Here is a 12,818-nt window from a genome sequence, read left to right on the forward strand (position 1 = left end):
TCGGTTTGACAAGACTTCCCCTTTAAAAAAGTGAGTAAGAAGTTAGAATTTGTAAACAAAGATGCAGCATCTAAACTAATTAAAATATGATCATCAGGAATAGAAAATTGTTTGACATTGCTTATAAAATCATATCTATTGTAACGAGGCATTTTATTTGCCGCATACAAACTAACTTTCTTTGTCAATAGTAAACTGTAAATTTCTATAATAATCACGCCAAATCGAGAATCACTGATTATTTTCTCCTTCCGAAAAATATTCTTTTATTAAATCTTGTAATTTTTGCGAACCGTCAGATCGCTGGTCAAAACAATTAATTAATCATAAGAAAACTGATACTTCGATTTATTATTTCATGTAAAAATTATCACTGCGAGTTCCTGATTTTCAAACTTCGGGATAACTGTCGATATATTACTTCGTATTTGTCCAACAAGAAATGTCCTTCCTTGTATTTATTACTGGAAATAAATACCGGTCATACTGAGTGACAGAAATACAAATATCCATCGACGGAGACATCAGCTGTTAAAACACTGGCCGCAGCCATCTTGCTGACCAGATGTCGTCGAGCAGTGCCCCTCGCGGAGACTAAACGAACTCTTTGTGAACTCTTTCCGACAGTCGATAAATTACCTAATTACTGACTGTCGCGCATCGATTACCATCGGAAAATCCTTGTAACGAGTGCGCGTGAGACTCACCACGAAGCGCGTCTGCTTCGGCGTCCCCGTCGGCCATTTAATTCATTCTCAGTTTGGCGTTCATAAAAGTGATAGGTCGCATGAGACTTAAAAATTAATAAAGTAATCTTGTGTTTTTCTCCTGCGAGAATGAGTCGGGGAACGATGCGGGGACGGCGGCGTATCTCCGGTGAGTCTCGTAATAATTAAATGTGTTGTCTCCTGATAATTATTGATCAAAATAAAATGTGTTTCATTTGATTTTGTTTTACGACATTTCTGTACATTTTGAACTGGTGTCGTCTAGACCTGTAATTTTCTTGTTTATTAAACCAAAATTAAAACTAACTGGTGATTTCTCTTACCCCGCGCTCTCCTTGAAAAGATTTAGCTAGCGTAATTTTATTTACTTAATCGGTTTGAATATTTTTCCATAAAATATCTCTGGGGTCGGACAATAAATTAAAACAACAAAAGTAACGTGTGTTTTGTGTAATTTGTGGATTCTAAATTAGATAAAAATAAATTCTTGAATAAAATAATTTCGCGTTGAGTGATAAAATTGATAAATTCTCAAATATTAACAAAGATAAATAAGACACCCGTTATACTATATTAAGTATATTTTGGTTTGTTAATAGAATCATAAAGTAATGTTAATAATTGTTTGGATAAAAGTGTGTTTATGAGCCAATAGTGGTAAAATAGTCATTAACTTCCAGATTTTATTTGTACGAGCGCAATTTCGGTAGATTAGAAAGTCGTGTTGGTAATTTTAAAGTAGTCGATATTAAAAAAATAAAAAATTTTTTTTTATTACCATATCATGACAGAACAAATTATTTCTTTGCAGTTACACGTGTAAGGGATAAATTTTATTGACGATGCAGAAGGTCGACTAATTTTTTGCGTAAAATATTAGGCGAGAAAGAAAATTCATAATTTATTTTCTGTTATAAACGTCTTATACAATGTTTCTTTTTTATTTTACAGCAATTAAAAAATTATAAAATAATTGATTTTAAGAAAACTAAGAATTCAGGAGACTCTCCAATATTTTTCACTTTATAAGGTTGTTTGTATAAAGTAGAATATGCCATAAATAAAATTATACTACATTACAAAAATTTTATTATAGTTTATTTACTTCTAACATCTTCATTTACAATTGTGTCATTAAAAAAAACATTTACAATATTCGCCGTCGAATTTCTTTAAGAATGACAGAATCTACTTGCGTTCAGAATTGTTAGGAATATTGGCATTTGCCTAGTATTTACTTATTGGTCTCCCATTCTTAGTAACTGGCACATCATGCAATACGAGACTATCATTTGACGACTTTGTAAGAAAGGTAGGTGATAATGTGTCATCTCCCAAATTATACAAGTTGTAAATTACACCCGTATCAGATTCTACCAGCACTACACCTGCTCTAGATTGGGTTACACTAACATATCTCACTTCAGCAATTCTTTTAACTGATACTTGACATTTTGGTCCAAAATAGTTCAATCCTCCAGGATAAAAATATCTAACGACTTTAAATTTTTTCTCGTACTTAACAACTCTTGGTATAAGTCCAGTACTATCAGGGAATAATCTTGTATTCCCAATGGTAATACTTGAGGCAAATTTCACTGAGAATAGAAAATCTACAATTTCTGGAAATTTTATTAAATTTGAAAATGCGTCACGTATCATTTTTCGAAGAAACCGACTAGTGGATCCACAGACTTGGTAAGATAGTTCAGAACCAGGAATTAATGTTTGCAGTGTAAGGTTATATTTATATTTATCAATAAATTCAGTTAAATTCTTTCTTGAAGCAATTAGAAAATCTTTCTCGTAAATTTTATTATTCATATTCGATAGTGATTCAGATTCCTTATTTTTATTTTGTGATCTTAATTTTTGAAATACTGACGAAATTTGTTTTACTGCGTAAGCAATTATACTATTCCATGTAATTTTCAAATATTTATCTTTATCGTTCCTACCTAGAAGACTAAGAGCATCTAGACCACAACTTAATAATATTTTTCCTTGGTTTCCGGATTTTTTACTTTCCATGCAAGTATAAAGTGGTACCAACGATTTTAAGAATTCTACTTTTTCCTCAATCATTGTTGGATTCCTGGCAACTGATATCAATTTATTTATTTTCTTTTCTGTTGTCACATCCGCTAATCTTTGAATAAAAACATTAAAATTTTCATCATGATTTTTAAGAATTTTTGCCACTTTTTGAACTTCCATTTCTAAGGTGGTATCGTTAGCAATTTTTCTAGCAAATTGTTCTTTATTTTTACTATTTAAAAGCAAAATCGAACCATTACTGGTCTGCTTAAGGGCATAAAACTCTGTCTGATTGTTCATTATAACAGCGAAAATAATCAGAATGTCTGCATTTATTTTCTTTTCTGTTGGAACACAGAAAGAACAGTTAGTCGATTTTTGCACAACATTAGCGAATTCAACAGTAGAATTTAAATTAATTTTATCAATTACTTTCTTATTTTTAAATGCCTCTCTAAAATAGATCTGATAAAATTTATTAAATAACGTCATTGGGTAATCAAATTGTGAATTGAAAATAGCTTCTAAGTCAGGAAGATCGATTTTTTGACAACGCTCCGGAAGAAGAAATTTCAATAACCATTGTGAAGTTTTATAAATGGATACATATACTGATAAAACATCATTATTACTTGAATATTCACAAACTTTTTTAAGTAATTCAGTGGCAATTGATGTTCTATTTTTAAATGTTCTATAATTTTTTAATTCATTTTCTAATGATTCTATGCTTTCAATTTTTTCATTTTCTTTGACAAAAATTGCAGAAGAATTAAAGAATGTTTTAAATACCTTGTGTAAATTTATCTCGTTCCAAAAAATTAATCCATACTTTATAAGAATTGCATTCTTCTCTTTATAAGCGTAATAAAATAATGCCGGCGTTTCAAATAATTCTAATACCAATTTATAGTTTTTATTTTCAAAAGATCTTAATTCCATTTCTCTTGCCAAACGAATATAACTGTCGAATGTTAGATTCACAGCAGTAGCTTCAACAGAACGAGCGATTTTTAAACCAATCATTGCGTATATATAATTAGTATCCATTATTTCTGGGTTCCCCTGCGGTTCGGGAAATAATGACCAAATATTTTCATTGAAAACTTTTTGCATTGTTAAATTAGTAATTGAAATACTCTCATATCTAGAGGAACAATATTCTCGACCCATGTACTTCTTTGCTAAATGCCATAACACATTCTCCTTAAGTGATAAATAAGTTATGTTGTCTGCTTTGTATATTATTTGGACCAAATATCCTTTAATGTTGCCATAGTGAGAAAAGAGAGCATTACTAATGATGTACTGATATGTTTCATTAACATATTTCATATCAAGTGTTTCATTTTCGCCCCCACCATAGAGATCAGTCCCATTAAGGATTCCTCGGAGAAGTTGAAGTTTTGTCTCGGTTTCATTTTCAGAATTGTGGATGTACTCAAAGTATCTATTTAAAATAAAAGTAGAATGATTATGCCACTCGGGGGAAATTAACTTTTGATTGTAAAAGAATATTCCCAATTTTAGAACATAGTGACAAACGGAAAGAAACTGAAAACCAGTTGGATCCTGAATAGTGGGTCCTGCAATTTCCATTTTTTTCGTTTTCTTGTACTTTTAATTATTGAATTGTAGGATAACAACTGAATAGTTGTATTATACCATAAGTATGTTTATGTGCAATATTACACTTTCTGAAATTAAAAGGTTTTCGTTTTTGTACAAAATTTTGTAATAAAATTACGAATTTAATAACGCAGAATAGAGACGCATGAATATTTCCCAAATGACAAGTGACCGAATTGTCATTTAACCGAAATGCATGTAACTAACCTGTAATGTAACAGAATTGTCATTTGACCGACCCGTCATGCAACAGAATTGCCATTTGACCGACCCGTCATGTAGCAGAATTGTCATTTAACCGACCTGTCATGTAACAAAATTGTCATTTGACCGACCCGTCATGTAACATAATTGCCATTTAACCGACCTGTCATGGAACAGAATTTTCATCTGACAGAACTGTCAAGTAACAGAACTGTTTTGTAACAACCCTTTTCATAGAAATTTGTATTAATTTCTCTGAATTCCTGTAAATTTCCAAGAAATGTGTTGTTACGAAACAGTTGTTACTTATCAGTTCGGTCAAAAGACAATTCTGTTACATAACCGGCCGGTCAAATGACAATTCTGTTACATGTCAGTTCTGTCAAATGACAACCCAGTGTGCACGTTCTGGAACTGTGCTGTAACAGTTAATGGAAATAAAGAACAGTTACAGAACGGTGCCGGAATTGTTCCAGAACGTGCACACTGGGAATTCTGTTAAATGCAGGTCGGTCAAATGACAATTCTGTTACATGTCAGTTCTGTTAGATCACAATTCTGTTACATGACGGGTCGGTCAGATGACAGTTCTGTTACATGACGGGTCGGTCAAATGACAATTCTGTTACATGTCAGTTCTGTCAGATGACAATTCTGTTACATGACGGGTCGGTCAAATAACAATTCTGTTACATGACAGGTCGGACAGATGACAATTCTGTTACATGACGGGTCGGTCAAATGACAATTCTGTTACATGACACGTCGGTCAAATTACAATTCTGTTAAATGACGGGTCGGTCAAATAACAATTCTGTTACATGACAGGTCGGTTACATGCATTTCAGTTAAATGACAGTTCGGTTACTTGTCATTTAGAAAATATTCATGCGTCTCCGTAGAATAATTATTAAACTTTTGAAAATTCATTTACGTTTAAAAAGTTACACGTTTGGGGATAACTTAATAGTACTTCAGAAAAACGATTTAAAAAAGTAGAAGGTATATCAGAACGTATCGGGTGAATTTATATATATGTTACGGTCATTGTCGATTATTGGGCATTGTCGACATTGCCCGGTCAATATCTAAAAATATTCATACCATTTAACTTTTCGGGCAATGTCGAAAATTCTATATAATAGCTTCATACGTCATGATATATACAAAACTAATCATACAATAACGTATACAAAATTTACATTTACATTACATTTTTAGTAAAAATCCTAAATGAGTAACGGAATTCTAACTAGAATTGTCATAAAAAGAAGTTTAAATTTAATTCTTTCTACGTTAAAAAGTTCCCGGGAATTGAACCGAGAAATTCGCGGGAGTCACTCTCGAGAAATTTTAAAGAAAAGTTTTGAAACAAAAAAGTTGAGAAAATGTCGTTTTCCACAATTGTTGGTTTTTAAAATACCAATAATTTCGAAATTTATTATTGAATTAGGTTCAAAAATAGGTCAATCGAAGCGTTTTTAATGCTCTACAAGTTGGTAACGATATTTTAAAAGTTACTTTTACATTTTTCAACAAAATTTTCAAAAAAATCATATTTTCCATAATTTCTTAACCAATTTTGATATTGTAAACTTCATTATTTATTTTATTTAATTAAATTGAGGGGCTGGATGCTATAATTAAATACGCGAAATGTTAAGTAAATGGTCTAAGTTTAAATAATTTGTAACTTTGTAATTTTTATTAGTAATTTCATACTCAGATGCGAATTTATATTCTTCGACAGAGTTTGAAGGTTTGTCTAACTTTAGCATGCGAAGTTTTGGTTGCCAAAGTTTGCACAACTTTGACTGATGCAAGAGCCCATGATTGGCCAGACTTATAAACACACTCTCTAAATCTGAATCAGCGATAAGTATGCCACTATTTCAATTAGCGTATATGAGCTGTGAATTAGTGAAATTTCACTAAATAATCAGTGAAACTTCACTGATTAATTAGCGCATATACGCTGTTTTAAAATAGTGGCATACTTATCGCTGAGAATCAGTGAAATTTCGCTGATTCAGATTTAGAGAGCAACCATTAGATGCTGAGTTTAACCAACCATCAAGCCAACTTTAGACCCAAAGGTTGACACAACTCATCGAAACGTAGTTTAAAAGACTTAAACTTTCGATTGCACAAATTTTGGTCTATAGTTGGTCCAACGGTTGACAAAATTTGTGTCAACAATTACGTAGTTTAAAAAACATAAATTTCTTGATTGGCCAAACTCTGGGCAATGGTTGGTCCGGTGATTGGAAAACTTCGAGAAACTTTGTTTAAAGAGATTAAAATTTTTTGATTGAACAAATTCTAGACAAAAGTTGGACCAACGGTTTGCAAAACTTGAAAAAATAATTACAGTAAACATAACATTCTTTTGGTTAGCCTAACTCTGGGTCATGGTTTGCCTGACGATTGCAGCTTTTATATACATTTAGTTTTGTATATTCCCATGTAAGCGTAGCATATAGTGGTCAGTGTAGGGTAACCTGGGGTCATAAGGATAGATTTTATTCATTGTTGTTTTACTTCGCCATTTTTACATTATTTAAATGTTTATTCCACAGAAAAGTGGAATAATATATTAGGTGGAATATATAAATAATATATGCTTTCTTTTTAAAAAAATGCGTTACGATATTTCTTCTACTATTTGTTCTGTAAATTCATAATTTAAACGCGAATCCACAAAATCATTAGTATATATAGGTACTTCTCTACAATTAATAAAAAAAAGAATGCTTACCGTATGTATGGTGATCTGTCTCGGGTCACCTTGCAACTAGAGAATTATCAAATAAGTATTTTTTCTCGATCGTGAAATTTTCCATTTATCAAAAAGAATGTAATAAAGTAATTTATTGACGCCACTAAAATTGTTTTTGAAAAATTATTTTATTCCTCTTTCGTGCTTTCGATTCTACATAAAAATGTTTACTTGAATTTATTTTTTTGAAAGTTTTAAATTATGCTCACGTATCCGTTAGGTGGTAATAAAATTATTTTTTTTCCATACCCGACAGAAAAAAATAACTAATTATCACATGTCGACATAAAATTTGGTACCACTTGCCAATATTTTATCGAGTTCTTTTATTAATTCAACCATTCGTGTTTCTATTGGTTGTTTATCATTTTGAAGGGTCACAGTAAAAACATCTCTTCCTTGCAGTACTTCCTGTCTTCTATTAACTATCGTCAATTGTATTTCCTCCGAAATATAGTATTCTAAAGTTGGATCACTTACAACGGCACTAATATCCGCTATTCCAGCCATATTTGTTGCCTTCACTTCAAATAGTACTAATTTTTCTGATGTCCTTGTATCACGACAATTACTCAACACAGTTTCTTGATTCGAATGAAATTCTTGCATTTGGGGAAATTTGAAGTCAGCACCAGTCTTCAGATTTATAATACCACTAAACTTTTCTAAAGAAAGATTCACAGCGCGATAAATTATTTTGGAATTTTTAGATGATTGTTCGTCAAACTGTCTTAAAGCTAGTCTTCGAATTGCTGCATCGACACGCTTAAGTGCGTGTATATCAGATAATAAATTACAAGTTATAAATGAATAGATAACGTAGTAATCCTCAAAGCGAAGTAAATGTCTAATTTCCGGTGAATTATGATAAATTTCAAAAACAGGTCTCACTTCCTGTTTGTAAATTCCTCCAAATATGTTGTTTATCGTAAGCTCCGCGGATTTTAATGTATCAACCTGATGTAACGATTTTTGAAACAGAATATCATCAATAAACATGTTGTTGTCTATTTTCCACTGATTGTATTTTTCCGGAATTGTACCACCAGCATAAATATCATTAGCCAACGTGTCATAAGTAAAAACTGAATTTAAATTGTCATCAATTCTTAGAATGTATTGCTTTAAAAATTGTTCCGTTTCGCTAAATCTTTTCAAAGGTGTATTGGATGATACAAAGAGTGCTGCTCTTTCGATACTATCAGCTCTTGTGGACTGTAAAATTTCCCGTCTCGCAGGTACTGTTGTATCCCAATCTTTAAACTTTGACCATTCCTCCTTTGATAGAATTTTCTGTTTCAGTTCCAAAACCAAATAATCCTTTCCATTAAAATATTGGGTGTCAATTACTTCAAATTCGAGTTGCGGAAATACAATATATTGATTTTTGATAGTATCATGAAATGCACCGAGATCGAGAAGTCCATAGTGCGAATTAAAATGAATGTGATAACGAACTTCCGTTTTTAAAGGAGTTTTCGATAATTTGTTAGTAATTATGTCGGTGGGATTAACATCTGTCAGTAGGGTAAGGTCATTAAAATAAAACTCCTTTCCTTTTAGGTTTTTTAAAGTGTTAACAATTGATGGTCTTGTTATTTCTTGGGTTAGCCATAAATCAACTGGTGGTTTCTTCGCATTTTTCGTTAATTGATAAGAGTCCATCGAATTTAGAATTCTTCGAAATAATGCCAAATTCTTGTCGGAATTTAAACCCAATAATCCCTTTTCTTTAAAATCCTTCAGTAAATTTATTGTTCTATCGATGTCTGTTTGATAGAAATAACGAAAGCTACTGGTACTATGTGCAATGTTGTCGCCTCTATATGTTCTAGCAATATCGTCATTTGCCAACTGCCTTGATGACGTTCCAGAAGTTTCCGAATCTACGATTAAATTTCTTTGGTCCACAAGGGGATTAGAAATCGTATTTGAACCCCCTTTGTTAGGTTGGTTATACAACTCAATTGTATTATGATACACGTGATAATTACGTAAGACATTGACATCTCTTCCTTCTACTATAGCTTCATCGATATAATTCCCAATTTTGCGAAGAATATCGTCTCTTCCTATTTTGAGCTTCTCCGTAGAAACTTGGCCACTTTTCAGATCCAGTTCCCCATAGTAGACTGAATTACCAGATTTTGAGGACACTACAGGAACTTGAAATCTGTTCCCTTCGATTGTTCTCAGTTCGGCAGTTTTTCCAAAAGCTGTTAAGCACTTCGGTCCGAAATACTCTGTGCCACCGGGATAAATATATCTAACGATGTTATAATCATTCTGATGTTGAATAATCTTCGGAATTAGTCCAGTTCCATCAGGTAATAATTCCGCATTTCTGTTTATCAACCTCATCGCAGATTCAAAAGCTTGAAGGAGATTTTTAATCTTCGGAATACTTCCAAACTTTGAGGACAACATCCGATAAATTTTTCTAAATACTTGATTGGAGAATCTTAAAAACTTAAATGATAGTTCAAATCCAGGATCCAATGTTCGTAGGGAGGCGATACTGATGTCTATCAGAAGTTGTTTGGTTAGAATTTCCCTTGTTAGGGTTTTAAACACAATTTTGTGTATTAGATCCAAACCGGTGGATATCGTTAATTTATTGAATGTAGATCTTGAAAGACTCCATAAAGTTTGGGGTCCAATTTTAGCAATCAAACTCCTCCACATAATGGATGAATATTTTGCTGCTACTCCAGCTATTGGAAGAAGACTAAAGATATCAAGGGAACAACTGAAGGCTGCTGCCCCTTGATGACCGGAATTTATATTTTCAATACAGGTATAAAATGGCACTAATGATTTCACAAAATCTATTATTTTCTCCCCACTAGTCGGATTTCGGTAATGTTTCTTAAGACCCTGTACAAACTGTTCAGTCTTAATATCCGCTACCCTTTGAACAAACACTTTGTAATCTTCATCACGATATTTGAGGTACCGAGAAAATTGTTGGACTTCCATTCTTAAGGTTGAGTCATTAGCGACTGCTCTGGAAAATTCCGATTCGTTTCCACTATTTGAAAGTAAAGTCAAAGTATTGTTCTCCTGTCTAATGGCATAAAAATTCTTTTCTTCGTTTTCAGTTATTGTGAACATGAGATAAATGTCACTGTTCATTTTTCTTGGCCATGGTGCACAGTACATACAATGCATATCATGGTGTGGTACTGATGCAAATTGAACAGTTGAATTGGAATTCATTTTTTCGATCAATTTCCCATCGAGTAGAATCTGATCTAACGAATTCTGTTCAACTTGATTGAATATATCTCTCACCGTATCAAACTGAGAATTAAATATTTCTTCTAAATCCGGTAATCTTAATCTTCTGGAAATGTTACATTCCCTAGCAATAATAAATTTAAACATCCATTCTGACGTTTTGTAAATGGAAATCAAGTTTGAAGGAACTTCGTCAATATTCGAGTAATTGCAAAGTTTTTTAATTATTTCAGCGGCAATAAATGTTCTATTTTTAATTTCTTGCATCTCACGTTTGAGTTTAAAATAGTGACTCTTCTTAATTTCTCCTCTTATTTGTATTTTTAGGGAACGATGTAGGAAACGGAAGAACGTTTTATAGACCCTTTGCCAAAATTTATCTCTCTTCATTAGAGTTGATATTTCATCTTTACGGAAGTAGTCCTTCTTGACGTAAGCGTAATAAAATAAAGCTGGTGTTTTAAATAATTCCAGAGTTAATTGATAGGATTTATTCTCAGTCGTTTGAAATTCAAATTCTTGGGATAGGAGAATATAACCATTGAAAGGAAGATTTGTACTTACATTAGGAACAGAACGGGCAATTTTTAAACCAATCATTGCGTATATATAATTAACGTCCATTATTTCGATTGTTTCTTCTGGTTCTGGAAACATTGACCAAATGTTCTGATTAAACACAGATTGAATTGCGATCGACGTCAGTTGTATACTTTCCTTTCTAGAAGAACAGTAATCCTGACTTTTGTAATTTTTGGAAAACTGTTGCAAGACGTTTTTCTTGAGTTCCGTGTATGTTATGTTTTCTGCTCGACTAATTATTCCAGCCAAGTAACCCTGAATGTTACCATAATGGGAAAAGAGAGCACTACTAATGATGTACTGAAATGTTTCTTCGACATATTTCATGTCAAGTGTTTCATTTTCGCCTCCTCCGTAAAGATCGCTTCCTGCCAACACTCTCTGAAGGAGTTCAAGTTTTGTTGAAGATGCATTTTCCAAATTGTGGATGTAATCAAAAAATGTATTTAATACAGATACTGAATGATTACGATTCTCCAGAGGAATGAGATTCTGATTGTAGAAAAATAATCCAAAACTTGTTATATAGTGACAAACAGAAAGAAACTGAAAGTTTGTTGTATGCAGAATGGAAATTGTTGTATTGTCCATTTTTCCCTCTCACTTCGAGTACTTGCAGTAAATAGCAAAGTAGTGTATTTACTATTTGTGTTCCTGGAATCGAAAGTATTTTCCATAATAAACTTAATTATTTTTAAATGATACAAGTTTATTGTTATAAATTACTTAACAGAAATTTATTTCTACACACCAAATGTAACAGAGTTAATGTTGAAACTTAGTTAATTTACATTTATACAAATTAGTTGCAGATGTTTTTCGATAATAAAAATATTTACCATTCACGTCCTTATTCCTCGAGAGATTTGAATAATAAACTTACAGTTAACAGATTTCGATCTGTTAAAAATTAGCTCTAAAATTAGCTTACATGTCATAAATCTTTTTCTCCAAAATGATAAATGCTTTCTATAATTTCTTTGATCAAGTCGCTAATGTAATTACTGTGAAATATTTACATTATTTTTTGTTTAATCAGTTGTATAATAATTTTTTAGCATAAGTTATTTAAAATCATATCAAATATCTTTACACGTGCAATACAGTTATTGACCTTTTATGTATTCGTTGATTAGATTCTGATTAATGAATTCATTAGGTAGATCCACACATGTTAACGTAAAAGTTGTTTCGACTCGATAATACAAGATAAAGTTTATTCACTAAGTTAACAATTTGTCTCAAATTGTAATATAGGGAGATATATACACTACGATTACACGCGACTCTATAAAAAACATGCAACCTAACCTCATTATTTTGACTTATATTTCAAAATCATGCTTATATTTCGAGAGTATATTACGCGGAATAGAATGAAAATAACCTTTCTTCCTTTTAGAATAAGTTTCTCAAAGCTAGAAAGAGGCATGCCAATATAATATTAATTCAGATGATAAATTTTTGAATTTTATTTTGACATTTGTCACTGCTGTTTATCATTTCGCTAAAAATTTTACATTATCGACAAAATGTAAATGGCTGTGAGGGGCGCTATTAAACTCTTCCTCTACAGTAATATACCACGTAAATAATAAAAAAAATTTCAACAAAATAAT

At 31.9% G+C, this 12,818-nt stretch overlaps 2 protein-coding genes across 2 annotated transcripts; both read right to left on the bottom strand.

Moving 5' to 3' along the window:
* Positions 1 to 1,809: 1,809 nt before the first annotated feature.
* Positions 1,810 to 7,450, bottom strand: LOC122506740. Its single transcript, XM_043619061.1, has 2 exons — positions 7,357 to 7,450; positions 1,810 to 4,462 (listed from the first exon to the last, which is right to left on the bottom strand). The coding sequence occupies exon 2, from the start codon at positions 4,362 to 4,364 to the stop codon at positions 1,956 to 1,958; it is 2,409 nt and encodes an 802-aa protein (XP_043474996.1). The 5' UTR covers positions 4,365 to 4,462; positions 7,357 to 7,450; the 3' UTR covers positions 1,810 to 1,955.
* A 79-nt stretch (positions 7,451 to 7,529) lies between these two features.
* On the bottom strand, positions 7,530 to 12,141 carry LOC122506626. The gene is made up of 2 exons (XM_043618928.1): positions 12,039 to 12,141; positions 7,530 to 11,853 (listed from the first exon to the last, which is right to left on the bottom strand). The coding sequence occupies exon 2, from the start codon at positions 11,788 to 11,790 to the stop codon at positions 7,651 to 7,653; it is 4,140 nt and encodes a 1,379-aa protein (XP_043474863.1). The 5' UTR covers positions 11,791 to 11,853; positions 12,039 to 12,141; the 3' UTR covers positions 7,530 to 7,650.
* Between the last annotated feature and the right edge of the window lie 677 nt (positions 12,142 to 12,818).

This window comes from Leptopilina heterotoma, unplaced genomic scaffold (assembly GCF_015476425.1).
Source record: "Leptopilina heterotoma isolate Lh14 unplaced genomic scaffold, ASM1547642v1 Lhet_43, whole genome shotgun sequence".
In the NCBI taxonomy this organism is placed as follows: domain Eukaryota; kingdom Metazoa; phylum Arthropoda; class Insecta; order Hymenoptera; family Figitidae; genus Leptopilina; species Leptopilina heterotoma.

Excerpts from the sequence above, each read along its gene's own strand:
- LOC122506740 (XM_043619061.1), bottom strand. The coding sequence starts at position 4,364 with ATGGAAATTGCAGGACCCACTATTCAGGATCCAACTGGTTTTCAGTTT.
- LOC122506626 (XM_043618928.1), bottom strand. The coding sequence starts at position 11,790 with ATGGACAATACAACAATTTCCATTCTGCATACAACAAACTTTCAGTTT.